General features: G+C 45.2%; 1 protein-coding gene across 1 annotated transcript in view; it reads left to right on the top strand.

Moving 5' to 3' along the window:
* Nucleotides 1–14308, top strand: part of LOC141219305 (protein ELYS-like) — a 78757-nt gene extending 64449 nt beyond the window's left edge. The window contains exons 24-26 of the mRNA XM_073666076.1: nucleotides 7495–7634; nucleotides 7728–7834; nucleotides 13891–14308. Coding sequence (XP_073522177.1) covers nucleotides 7495–7634; nucleotides 7728–7834; nucleotides 13891–14071 — 428 coding nt within the window. The 3' untranslated portion in view covers nucleotides 14072–14308. The remainder of the gene's footprint in view (nucleotides 1–7494; nucleotides 7635–7727; nucleotides 7835–13890) is intronic.
* The last annotated feature ends 438 nt before the right edge of the window (nucleotides 14309–14746 follow it).

The raw sequence follows: 14746 nt of genomic DNA, 5'->3' as shown, positions 1-14746 counted from the left end.
ATAATGACCCATGCTGGATGTCACCCCCATATAATGCCCCATTCAGGATGTCACCCCCCCCCATATAATGCCACATGCAGGATGTCAACCCCCCCCCATATAATGATACATGCAGGATATCACTCCCCTGTCTTTATAATGCCCCATGCAGAACGTCACCCCCCCCCCCATATAATGCCCCATTCAGGATGTCACCCCCCCAATATAATGACCCATGCAGGATATCACTCCCCTGTCTTTATAATGCCCCATGCTGGATGTCACCCCCATATAATGCCCCATTCAGGATGTCACCCCCCCCCCCCCCCATATAATGCCACATGCAGGATGTCACCCCTAATATTATGTCCCATGCCTCCATACATTAAAAAAAAAATCCAATACTCACCTCCCTCCTTGCCTGCTGCCGCTGCTCAGGTCCGGACTCCAGCGTCTCCGGCGTTGTCCCTCTCTGCGCTCCCTGTGACGGCTCAGGGGAGGGCGCGGTGTAAAGATGTCACCGCACCCTCTGATCTGAGACGTCTTAGGGAGCGCAGACCAGGAAGACAGCGGCTCTGCGGAGGCACGGGGAGAGGTAAGTATCCGCCTGCCGGGGCTCTGAGAAAGCTGGGGGAAGGGCGGGCGCTGACACCGCTCTCCCCTGCCCACAGTCCGGCGGGCCGGATAAAAGTCCTCCGCGGGCCGTAGTTTGAGGACCCCTGTACTAAAGTATGGCCTGTTAAATTGTATCCTTCAGTTGAGGTTTTAAAACTGTGTATTTGCAGCTAATAGCAATTCCTAACTGTTACAGCAGTTCTGTGCATGTGGGAACTACCTGTAGTACAACACATGGGTGCAGAAATCCCACACATATATTGTTTCATAGACACGCTGCATTCATTTAATCATTTAAAGCTTTGCTAGAGGAACATTTGCGATATTGGTGGGCTCCTACTCTTCATCCATGGCTGTAGTTACGAAACGAGACACAAGATGCAACTTGACCACAGAAGATGTATTGCGTTTTAGAGTTGGTAGAGAAGTATAAGGCCTTAAAGGGAACCTGTCACCCCCTGGGCGATATCAGACCTCTACTATGGGCATACAGGTTATAGAAAAGTAACTCTATACTACCTGTATGGCCCATAGTAGAGGTCTGATGGGAATCTGTCCCCCCTGGGCGATATCAGACCTCTACTATGGGCATACAGGTTATAGAAAAGTAACTCTATACTACCTGTATGGCCCATAGTAGAGGTCTGATGGGAACCTGTCACACCCCCGGTGATATCAGACCTCTACTATGGGCATGCAGGTTATAGAAAAGTAACTCTATACTACCTGTATGGCCCATAGTAGAGGTCTGATGGGAATCTGTCCCCCCTGGGCGATATCAGACCTCTACTATGGGCATACAGGTTATAGAAAAGTAACTCTATACTACCTGTATGGCCCATAGTAGAGGTCTGATGGGAATCTATCACCCCCCTGGGCGATATCAGACCTCTACCATGGCCATACAGGGTATAGAAAAGTGAATCTATACTACCTGTATGGCCCATAGTAGAGGTCTGATTGCAGAGAAAAGCGCTTTAATAAATTCTTTTTTCCACAGGCTTGGCGTCCGGGGGACACCAAGCAATCCCCGCCTATCTGCTTATTATTCCCTCAAATCCCCACCTCTCTGCTTAATTATCATATCCCCCCCCCTTCCCTGCACGTCACAGGGCCCTGTGACAGACCCTGTGACGTGCACTGTGCTCCCTGACTTCCGGGCATGCGCAGAGGGCCGCTCACATAGAGCGCGCTTTGCTTCATCCCGGCCCTGTCTACCTGTGCTCTGCGCCGCAGGTTTCTATTGCGCAGGCGCCGGAAAGTGACAATGACCCCCGGCGCCTGCGCAATAGAGCCCTGCGGCGCAGTGCGCGTAGAGACGGGGCCGGGATGAAGCAAAGCGCGCTCTATGTGAGCGGCCCTCTGCGCATGCCTGGAAAGTCAGCGAGCACAGTGCACCACACAGGGTCCTGTGACATGCAGGGGAGTGGGGGGATATGATAATTAACCAGAGAGGCTGGGATTTTGGGGAATAATAAGCACATAGACGGGGTTTGCTTGGAGTTCCCGGACGCCAAGTCTGTACAAAATAGAATTGATTAAAGTGGTTTTCTCTGCAATCAGACCTCTGCTATGGGCCATACAGGTATGTATAGATTTATTTTTCTATACCCTGCATGGCCATAGTTGAGGTCTGATATCGCCCAGGGGGTGACAGATTCCCATCAGACCTCTGCTATGGGCCATACAGGTATGTATAGATTTATTTTTCTATACCCGGTATGCCCATAGTTGAGGTCTGATATCGCCCAGGGGGGTGACAGATTCCCTTTAAATGTCTGTTTTATTTCATCAGCATTTTGAATCGGACATTCCTCAGTTTTTGGTCATTATGTCCCTTTTTACAGTCAGTGTTTCAGCAGTAATTTTCTTGTATGCATTAAAAAAATCACAGCCTTTTCTACCTTCCAAATGTTAAAAACTGCATATTGATAGCATTTTCAGATCCATATATTTGTATTGATTGGATTTTATCCGTGATTTTAAACAAAATCAGACACACAAAAACGTGATCCTCACCATAGACTATTAGGCTATGTGCATATGTTGCCATTTTTGCTGCGTTTTTCAGTGCAGATTTGTCACAACCTGAAGGATTTCCTGAAGCCAGCAAAGTGAATGAGAATCCTGAAGTCTCATGCAGACATTGCTTATTTGTGACTTGCAGATTTGGTGCAGCTTTAAATCTGCAGCATGTCAATTATTTCAGTGTAAGGGTACGTGCGCACAATCAGTAATCGCTGCGGATTGGAAGCAGCGCACTAGCGCTGCGTGCAATCCGGAGTGGCCAGATGTTACAGTATAGTGGATGGGATTTCAAGATATCCCATTCCCACTATGCGTCTCTGTGCACCTGCGGATCACCCTCGGACATGCGGTGCGTCTTTCCAGACCACAGCATGTTAATTTCTCTTGCAGAGCCGCTAGTCTCCGCAACAGAAATTAGATCACTACAATTTATTGATTGCGGTGAATCCGCATGGTTCAATTTACACATGCGGATTCACCTGCGTGCAGCGATTTGGACGCAGCATAAAGTATGCTGCTTTCAAAGTTTTGCCAGTCCCAACCGTGTGCACATACCCCCTAGGCTGTGTGCACATGTTGCAGATTTAGTGCTTTCTTTTGTTGTGGGGTTTTTTGTGCGCGAATTTGTGATAAAACCTGGTGCTAGCAAAGTGAATGAGAAACCTGAAGTGTCATGCACACGTTGAGTATTTTTGACTTGCAGGTCTGGTGCAGAAAATAATCTGCAGCATGTCAATTCTCTGTGCGTTTTTGCCTGCGTTTTTCAACCATTGAATGCACTGAAAAAACTAGGCAAAATCGCAACATTTTTGATGGTGCGTTTTCCTGCCAAGAGATACAGAATTTTCTGCACCAAATACTCAACGCGTGCACACCCTTAGGCTGTGTGCACACTGTTCGTTTTAGCAACATTTTTTCCGCTCAGAATTGGGCAAAAAACACTAGTCAGGATTTGCAATGCGTTTAAAACTGCTGCATGTCAACTTTGTGTGGTTTTGCCTAATTCCCTTTGCCCATGTCACCTGTAAACAATAATAAACCATTATATACTCACATATCTGCCATAATCCCGAGTGTCCCACGGCAATCAGATCATCCAGGAGTGTGATCGCTCCCGGCAGTGTATAGCGCTGATCTGCCGGGAGAGAGGTCACCAGAGTACAAATCAGCTGATGAGCTCCGGTGACCTCACTCACTGCACCGTTGCTGTGTCAGAAAATTCTCATGCAGCGGTGATGCCGTGAGGTCACCAGAGCTTATCAGCTGATTGAACTCCGGTGACTTCTCTCCCTGCAGCTCAGTGCTGTGCACTGTCACAGGAGCGATTTTATACTCCTGTGTCCATGTGTAGCCTGCTGTGACTGCTCTAGAACTGACCCAAATCTTCATGGGACACTGTGGATAATGTCATCACCTCGAACAGATGAGGGATGGTTGTGGTTTTATTTTATTTTTTTCAGGTGACTGGCTTCAACGGATTGGACGTTAGGTGAGTATTTTTATTTTCTGTTTCTTTTACAGATGACAATGGCTTCAGGGGATTAGGCGTTAGGTAAATATAACTGTTTATTTTTAAATAAATGATTAAAACCATGTGGACTTTTATTTCAAATAAAGGATTTTTTTCAGTCCGTGTGTTTTTCAAAACCATACTATGTGGTTAGTAATGGGGGTGTCTTATAGACGCCCGGTTTTACTAACCTGGGCTTCATGCCAGCTGCTAATGCAAGGCTGACATAAACCCCAACATTATTACCCCACTTGCCACCGCCACAGGGCAAGTGGGAAGAGCGGAGACTAAGCACCAGATTTGGCGCATCTTACGGATGCGCAATTTCTAGGGCTGATACTATTAGCCTCGGAGGGAGCCAGTATCCATGGCCCCTTCCTTGGCTATTAATATCTGCTCACAGCTGTCTGTTTAGCCTTTGCTGGTCAGATTTTATATGGGGACCCTACGTCAATTTTTTTCAGGGGTCCTTCTTGTATCTAGCCAGTAAACGCTAAGGTAACAGCTGTGGGCTGTTAATAGGCAGGGAACATTTTTGGCTAATTGCCCCTTCCCTGCCTAGTAATATAAGCCCCCAGGTTTCCCTCTGCTGGATATGAAAATGACGCGGGAGCCCACACCATTTATTTTACTTAATTCATTTTATTTCATAAGAAATCCCATGCCCACTGCTTGTTTTTGACGCTGTGTAAACTCACCCGCAGCATGTCAATTTGCAGATTTTGACCGATTGAAATGTCATTACATACAGTGGATCCACATGTACTGACAAAACAAGTGCAGCATTAGAATGCAGCATTTTGGGCATAGTCCAAGCGCGCTGCTGGTTCCTGATCGTGGGGACGTACCCTATAAAGGCTTAACCAAACAGCTGTGAGCTGTTAATAGCCAGGGGACATATTGGCCTAATAGCTCTTTCTAAGCTAAAAAATACCAGCCCTCCGCTGCCCCAGAAATGACACTTCATATTTAATGTTCCAATTCTGGCACTTAGCCCAGATTCTTCCTGATGCATCAGGGTAATGGGATTAGGTGTCGCTGACATAAAGCCCAAGGTTTAGTAATGAAGAGGTGTCAGCTAGACACCCTTATTACTAAACTTGTAAGTAAACCGTGAAATAAACATACACGCCAAGAATAAAACACTTTATTTGAAATAAAACCGACACATTCTTATCCCCTTCACGACATGCGCCGTACATGTACAGCGCATGTCGTGTCTCCCCTTTTGGTGCGGGCTCCGGTGCTGAGCCTGCACCTTTCCGGGCAAATGACAGCTGATCTGGACATGCCCCTAACAGCCGCAGGTGGAATCGCGATCTACCCTCAGCTGTTAACATGATAAATGCCGCTGTCAAATTCTGACAAAAGCATTTAACATGATCATGCCGGAAGCGTGTCACATGATCGGGGGTCTCCGATGGGTTGTCATGACAACCCGGAGTCTACAGGAGACCTCTGTGGTTGTCATAGCCAATCTGCTATGAGCGCCACTCGGTGGCCGGCGTTCATAGCCGATGAGCAGTTTTGTTACACATAGCGGGACTAATGCCCTGCTATGTGTAACACAGGTGATCGGAAGATGGAGACTATTGAAGCAAGTAAAAAGTAGAAAAAAAATGTTTTTAAAAGTTTAAATCACTCCCACCCCCACTTTTGCCCTATTCAAAATAAAACCATAAAAAAATCAAATATACACATATTTGGTATCCCGCTTTCAGAAGCGCCCGATCTATCAATATAAAAAAAGTGTTCATCAGATCGGTAAATGGCGTAACGAGAACAAAAATCCAAATGCCAGAATGAAATTTTTTTTTAGTCGCCGCAACATTGCAATAAAATGCAATAACAGGTTATCAAAAGATCGTATCTACACCAAAGTGGTATCAATAAAAACATCAGCTCGATGCACAAAAAATAAGCCCTCACCCAGTCCACGAAAAATAGTCTCGACTGGTCTCGGAAAATGGCGCCTTTTTTTTTTTTTTTTTTTTTTTTTTTATAACAAAGTTTGGATTTTTTTTTCCACTCAAATAAGAGAACATATACATATTTGGTATCTACGAACTCGTATTGACCTGTAGAATCATAATGGCAAGTGAGTTTTAGCTTTGAGTGAACATGGTAAAAAAAAAAGGCGGAATTGCACTTTTTTGCAATTTCGCCGCACTTGGAATTTTTTTCCTGTTTTTCAGTACACAATATGGTAAAACCAATGGTGTCGTTCAAAAGTGCAACTCGTCTTGCAAAACACAAGCCCTCACATGGACATGTTGAAAAAAAATAAAAGTTATGGCTCATGGAATAAGGTGCGCAAAACCAGAGAAGGGTTAAAGCGATGTCCCACGTATCTTTTTTCAAATATCTTTAGCTCCAAAAGGCATTCCTTGCTGTAAAAAAAAGCGCATGCAAAAACCGTGCTTTTTTTCTGCCAAGAGATGCAGAAATATCTGCACCCAAATACTGAACGTGTGCACATACACTTATGGCTGCATGATCTATTTGTGATTATGGAGACCATGTTAAACAGATGTCTGAATGAGACTTTACTGGTTCATCTAAGGCACCAAGTTTTAGGTTTAGCATAGTTTTGTTTAAACATTATCTTACAGTTAGAATGATCAATGTTACATTTGTGTGCTGATTCCCAGTTACTCTGCATCATCACCCAGAGCCGCACTAACGGCTCAGCTAGTTCTGTGCTGTCATTTTTTCACTGAATTTTATGTACATGCATAAGAGACAAAAGGACAGTGAAAAAAGCGCACCAAAAAACAAGCAAAAAAGCAAGAAAATCCTGAACAAACCTCCTGGCAAGAGATCAGGTTTTGCTGCAGAAAAAAAAACCACGCAGCAAAAAACGCAATGTGTGAACATGGCCTCATCTAAATTGTGTGTAAAACTCCATGTTCACACTGGAGAAGCCGCCCCAGGAAGCTTTATGGAGCAGATTTGATGCCTCCGACACCTACTACATATCTGCTGCATGTGAGCAGAACTCTAGCTATTTGAGTGCCGCTCATTTATGTAGAATGTAACTCTGGATCAATAATCGGGATAATTAAGTGGCATTTACAAACCAAACTTTTCTTATGTTATCAATAATGGGTGAACCTACACTTCTGGCTACATTAATTTGTGAAACCTGATGTGGAAGAAACCAGTTTGTTCCAATCTTGTGTCTTCAGGTCCAACAAATAAACTAGAAAAAAAGCCGCTGTGTTGCTGTTTTCATAAATTTCAATCTTTGTGCTCCATGGGCACATTTTTAGCTTTCCAGTACTTTAAAAAACATGGACATACTTGTAACAATAACTGAACAGCTATTTCTCACGTAATGAACTTGTTTGTTCCCTCTGCAGCTCAGCAAACAGCTCTCCTTATTTCTCCCACTAAGACGCCAGCACCAATAGCTTCAGAGTACCTGTTTTCTCCACCATCTCGAAGTACAAGGAGGACAACAAGGACAAAACTCTCTACCAGTGTAATGCTGGAAGAAAAGGTCGGATATCATTGTTTTATGTTGCTGGGCTTTCCTTTCCTTTTACATTGCAGAAAATCTTAAGCCCTAATTATGCGTTTCCCTAATTTTTAGGATGTAACTGTTAAGGAGTCGCATGAAATAGCTCATGTTCCTGACACACCAGAACTAAAGCGACCAAGAGGCAGACCTTCAAAATGCCGAGTAAAGGAAGACGACCAGTAAGTATTTGTTGTAGTGTTTTCATTCCTTCTTAATTTCGGTAAAATCATCTAACCTGTTACATATATACACACTTTTGGGCCTGATTCATCAATGTGTAACCACCAGAATTCAGCCTTAAAATACCTTAGATGTTGCAGTTTTCACAGCAGTTTTGGCCGCTACACCAAATTACTTGGAACTGGGGCGAGACAGAATATTGCAACACCTGCTTGACAAATTTATTACAAATTGCTCATACCTTACAGCAGAAATGTTACTTCAGTTTGTCTGGATTCGCGATCTAATCCAATTGGAGTCATATTATTAAAATCTAACTATTATTAGTTCTATTAAGAAATAAGGTGATTCTGAATCACAAATATCTAGAAATGTTGTACCAAATGTAGTCTGTGAATGCTGTATTAAATATTAGTCTCAATTATGAAAGTCTTCTCCCATGAGCGACTAACATTAACTCCCTTTTTTAAAAGTTTGTTCCCATTAATAGTTAGTGGGTCCTATATTATTTGATTCTATACGTTATCTAATCAACCAGTCTCAGTTGTGAGACCATCTATTCCCATATCGCACTCTCATCAGTGGATCATTATTGGTTGGCTAGTAAATATGTAGCATTGAGAGTGATCCAGTTATGAACTCCCTGATCACTTCCTATGTAAGAACAGACTAGCACATTCAAACATTGGCACTGGAGATAAAGCCCTACGCTTTTCTTCAATGATTGATTACTGCTTTGAGTATATAAACAGTATAAAATGCGCAGTAATCCATGAGAACGTATTGGCATGATTGCTGGCTGGAGTAGCATATTTGGCAAGATGCATGTCCGTGATGAGGTGTACCGAATTCATAAGGGGTTTGCACATTTTAATTCTGCACACCCATCATTAAGACTGGTGTACAAAATTCCAGTTTTAATGAATCTGGCCCTTTATTCTGACAGGGTAAGTATGCTTAACAGCAGATGCTAAAATATATTTGTGCCACCTCCATGGGATGGCTTCAATAAGGCACATTGGTGATTGACAGCAGTCTTGCGTGTTAGTCTACTTTTCCACTCCTCATCTTTTTTTATAGTCAGTGGCTTTAGGAGCAATGTCCATTACCTTATACTGTTGGGCGCCGTCAGTGTTCATGTCTGGCATTTCAAACATCACCCTTCACCAAGTTATATAGAGAAGTCTATAGAAAGTTATAATAAAATTATTAAACAGATTATGGACTTAAAGCAACTAAACCACTGCTAAGAAAAAAGGACTATTAGGATATCACCTAGGGATCTGCTTTACCAGTAGAATCTGGCATTACTGATTGACGTCTATTTAATAGGAGCAAAATATCTAGGTGGTCTGACCTGATTGCTGAAAATTTACGGATTATAGAATAAAGGGGAAGAGGGAAAAAATACAAGGAATAGGTTTGCAGAAAATAAATGTTTCAATTTTGACAGTTTTTTATGAACACCTATTTATTAATTCCATTAAAGGGATTGTCTGGTTTAAAATGAAAAGTGTGCAGTCACTCTGTGCGACTGCAGACTTGTGAATCCTCCCAGGGCACGCACTGTGTGTTGTGAGGATTCGTCGTTTCCTGCCCCGGAAACGGCGGTAAGGTACTCTACATGCATTCTCCATGGCAAAACCCATCTAGTGGGCGCGACCTCGCTCAATACAGTTGTATTGAGCGAGGTCGCGCCCACTAGACTGGTTCAGCCTGGAAGCATGCATATTACATACCTGACCGCTGTTCCCGGAGCAGAGAACGGCGAATCTTCGCAGCACACAGTGCGTGCCCTGGGAGGATTCACAAGTCTGCAGTCTCAGTCATACCTGACCACTTCGACACCCACCATCCGATTCACTTTTCTGCATCGCTGCGTGCTGTTTCTCCGGTCTCTTCACCATAGACCAGTAATTCCATACAACAAGACCTTATGACATGCAGTGACCTGCGGTCTGGATGTGTCCTGAAGTCCTAATCCATAGTGAATAGGCCTTAGAAGCAACGCGCAATGGCAAAAAGAGGAGGATCAGACAATAGCCGGAGAGGTCAGCTTTAATCATGTGTGTTTTTGTTTAACAGGCATACGTAATTAGGGGTCATACGTAAGTTGGATGTTTGGAAGTCGGGGACTTCCTCTATACTACTTAAACTTATTTTGTTGTTCAAAGTCTGGATATAGTATATCATTAATACTGTAATATATTCACTCATGCTTCTTATACAGATTTCTCCATATAATACACTGTATCAAAGTTCCTGAACATTTCAATTTGTAGGAAATAAAGTGCAACATTGTTCTCTATTGGGTGGCACTTCAATAACTGTCTCAATCATATTGCTATCCTTTAAAGGATCAATACACACTAGCTATTGAACCCGTTCTACGCCCTGGTGGCGAGCATTTTTATTGGTATATGGTCTCCCATGCTGGTATGTCCTGCCCCCTCCTGTCCCCACCATCCTATCCTGGTATGCATGGCACTCCTCACCCCCAATCCTGGTATGCATGGCACCCCTCACCCCCCCAATCCTGGTATGCATGGCACCCCTCACTCCTATCCTGGTATGTATGTATGGTACCCCTCACCCCCCCCCCCCAATCTTTGTATGCATGGCACCCCTCATCCCCCAGTCCTGGTATGCATGGCACCCCTCATCCCCCAGTCCTGGTATGCATGGCACCCCTCATCCCCCAGTCCTGGTATGCATGGCACCCCTCATCCCCCAGTCCTGGTATGCATGGCACCCCTCATCCCCCAGTTCTGGTATGCATGGCACCCCTCATCCCCCAGTTCTGGTATGCATGGCACCCCTCATCCCCCAGTCCTGGTATGCATGGCACCCCTCATCCCCCAGTCCTGGTATGCATGGCACCCCTCATCCCCCAGTCCTGGTATGCATGGCACCCCTCATCCCCCAGTCCTGGTATGCATGGCACCCCTCATCCCCCAGTCCTGGTATGCATGGCACCCCTCATCCCCCAGTCCTGGTATGCATGGCACCCCTCATCCCCCAGTCCTGGTATGCATGGCACCCCTCATCCCCCAGTCCTGGTATGCATGACACCCCTCATCCCCCAGTCCTGGTATGCATGACACCCCTCATCCCCCAGTCCTGGTATGCATGGCACCCCTCATCCCCCAGTCCTGGTATGCATGGCACCCCTCATCCCCCAGTCCTGGTATGCATGGCACCCCTCATCCCCCAGTCCTGGTATGCATGGCACCCCTCATCCCCCAGTCCTGGTATGCATGGCACCCCTCATCCCCCAGTCCTGGTATGCATGGCACCCCTCATCCCCCAATCCTGGTATATATGTATGGTACCCCTCACCCCCCCAATCCTGGTATGCATGGTCCCCTCGCCCCCAATCCTGGTATGCATGGTCCCCTCGCCCCCCAATCCTGGTATGCATGGTCCCCTCGCCCCCCAATCCTGGTATGCATGGTCCCCTCGCCCCCCAGTCCTGGTATGCATGGCACCCCTCGCCCCCCAGTCCCGTTATGCATGGCACCCCTCACCCCCCCAATCCTGGTATGCATGGTCCCCTCGCCCCCCAATCCTGGTATGCATGGTCCCCTCGCCCCCCAATCCTGGTATGCATGGTCCCCTCGCCCCCCAATCCTGGTATGCATGGTCCCCTCGCCCCCCAATCCTGGTATGCATGGTCCCCTCGCCCCCCAATCCTGGTATGCATGGTCCCCTCGCCCCCCAATCCTGGTATGCATGGTCCCCTCGCCCCCCAATCCTGGTATGCATGGTCCCCTCGCCCCCCAATCCTGGTATGCATGGTCCCCTCGCCCCCCAATCCTGGTATGCATGGTCCCCTCGCCCCCCAATCCTGGTATGCATGGTCCCCTCGCCCCCCAATCCTGGTATGCATGGTCCCCTCGCCCCCCAATCCTGGTATGCATGGTCCCCTCACCCACCCCCCAATCCTGGTATGCATGGTCCCCTCACCCCCCCCCCCAATCTTTGTATGCATGGTACCCCTCAGCCCCCCCCCCAATCTTTGTATGCTTGGTACCCCTCAGCCCCCCAATCTTTGTATGCGTTCTACCCCTCACCCCCCCCAATCTTTGTATGCATGGTACCCCTCACCCCCCCAATCTTTGTATGCATGGTACCCCTCACCCCCCCCCCCCAATCTTTGTATTCGTGTTACCCCTCATCAGTTTCACGCTGTACGCATACAAAAAAATAAACACTTATACTCGCCTTTCTTCCTTGTGCTCCAGCGCTGCTGTGTCCTGTTCTGCCGGAGGCCGGTGGAGGAGTGCGGCGCGTGCCCATACCGCGCTGTCCGGCGCCATTTTGCTGTAGACACACTGTAAATGTGTCTTCAGTAAAATGCCGCCGGATAGCTCTATGCGCATGTGCCGATTCCGATGCCTCACTCCTGCCCCGATCTCTGGGTCAAGAGAGGCGCCGCAGCAGCGCTCCTCCCGGTCAGGTAAATATGGCGCTGAAGATCGTGGTATGTGCTCAGTGTCTACGCATACCGTGATCTCCGGTGCCATACCCTCCTCTTACCTGTAACGGCTGGATGCGTTCTTCTGTCTGGAGCCAGACTGCACAGGCGTGTCGCGCTTGCACAGTCTATCGAGGCTTCAGACAGAGGGACACTTGTAGTGTTATATTATAGATATCAAGTGATGCTTAAAATCGCTTGGAAAAGTGCATGTAAAAACGCCTAAACGCTTCTCCCTGGCAGAAAAACCGCATGTAAAATCTGTATGCCTTTTTCTGCCAGGGAGAGGAAAAAACGCTCAGGAAATTTCTGCTTAAAGTCTGCATCATGGGCACATACCCTTATAGTCCGAAAAATACCGTATTTTAATATTTTATTTAATTAACAAAATAACTTTCATTTTATTCACTTTCTTTACTCCCAGACCCTTTTCTCCCCCTTTTTTTCTCATTTATTCTATATTTATTCTAAGTGGTATATGCTAATGTGAATAGTTTAATAACAAAGGTGGGATTTCTGCTCTGAGACTCTCACGGTATGCATACACTAACATTTTACAGTTTAGGGAACACTTATGTACTAAGTGAACTAACATCTGGATGTAAATTTGGTAGTTTGACGCAGTATTGAGAGATGGTGCTCACCAATATGACAAAGGGGATACGGGATTCGAAAAAAAAAAAGTGCCTAACCACAGACAGGCAGGTAGTTGCGATGTACCTTTCTGTTGTGCCCAAAGCAGTCACAGGCTTCTACTGAGGTCACCGCAGCAGAGCAGCAGTTTCTCCTCCTGTTGACTGGACGGGACCACTGGTGTCATGCTGATTGACAGCTGGCGCTCTGCTGCCTATTTGGGGGAAGCCGGCCGTCAATCAGCATGACACCAGTGGTCCCGTCCTGTCAACAGGAGGAGAAACTGCTGCTCTGCTGACAGGGGGAAGCAGACTCTCCAGCAGGAGCGGTCAATGACCGGCGCCGCGTACAACAGGCAGGTAGTAGCCTGATTCAGCAACTTCATTCCTATTTTTAATGTCCCAGATATCCCCTTTAATGAACTTAATGAAATGGTTTGCTCTCTGTCCTCCACACTACTTTCTCCAAATGTATGAGCTATATGGACCTACTCTGCTGTCTTTACCAGAAACGTCAAAGGGCTCGTTTGATATGATTCTGTATATATTTGCATTTTAGACACATTGAACATAGTAAGTTTTGGCTAATAAGTTTTAGAAGGGGCACAGTAAAGGATATTCAGATGTGACTTTTTTCACATCTGTGGTGCAGTTTCCATAAGTAACTGCAACCACTACCCAGTGTCAGATTATTTATTTGACCTCAATAGCACCCCCCACTGGCCTTGTTGATTTCTAATGGGCACTGTTGTGGTGTTCCTCACTTTTGATAGTGCTGCATGCAGAGTTATTCGTCCTGCGTCTACTATGTGTCTGCTATGGCAATCCGTGATGCAGAGCCATACCTGTATACATAGAAAATGTTAACACATCGTTGTTCACTATAGGCATGTAATGTACTTACTACTCCTGTGCACTTCAACTTGTTACTTCTGGAATATTATAGGGCAGAAGATCACCCTCCTATAAAGATTCAGCTGCTGTCACCCCCAGAAAAGGCAACTGGTGATTCAGAAAGTACAAAGCCTTCATCTTTAAAATCTAAAGCTTCTGATCGAAAGCAGTCCAGGAAAACCAGGAGAAGGAAAATTATATCAAAACCAGTCAATCGCAGGAACATCAGATGATTGATGAACGTTGTTGATTTTAATGTGCTGTGTAAAATAAAATAAACTGTGTAAAATATTAAAATCGGCTCACTGGGAAGAATAATTTATATAAATTATTGTAAATGGTCTTAAAAGCTTGAAGTTTAATATTTCATTAGAATTTTCTTCCCAGACATTTTTTCTATTTTGTATCGTTTTGTAAAAAATGTATCTATAGCTTCTTAATATGTTAAATAAATGAGAGAATTAACAATATTTTACTTTTATTATAAAACTCAGTTTCATTTTCTTAACTTAATCATTGTTTTCCATAATGACTCTCTGAAATTTACTGCATCCTTGACCTTTTTAAGGCAAAGGCCATAAATCCACTTAATGTAAATGTTGCATTTTTTCTGATGTGTTATTTTGTGCACAGAAAGTCTGCTACATTTTAAAGGAACATTCACACGGTTTTTGAAAGTTGGTCCATTAAAAAAAACCTGCAATATCACTTAAATGCTTGAGACTCTTCCTATTCATTTCTATTGTAGAACCGGTTTACTGTTTCTATATGCAGTTTTTTTCCGCTTCAGGTTTTAAAAAATGTTTGGTGGAATAAAAGTGCATGACACTACTTTTGAAGTGGCTTCTGATGACATCCGATCCAAACTACTAGACACTGTGAATCAAATAGCTGCAACAAAGTAAAAG

Source organism: Phyllobates terribilis, unplaced genomic scaffold (assembly GCF_046119375.1).
Source record: "Phyllobates terribilis strain yellow unplaced genomic scaffold, ASM4611937v1 Scaffold_260__1_contigs__length_2691941, whole genome shotgun sequence".
Classification (NCBI taxonomy): domain Eukaryota; kingdom Metazoa; phylum Chordata; class Amphibia; order Anura; family Dendrobatidae; genus Phyllobates; species Phyllobates terribilis.
The sequence above is the reverse complement of the archived record's forward strand: the minus strand, read 5'-3'. Positions and strand labels throughout refer to the sequence as shown.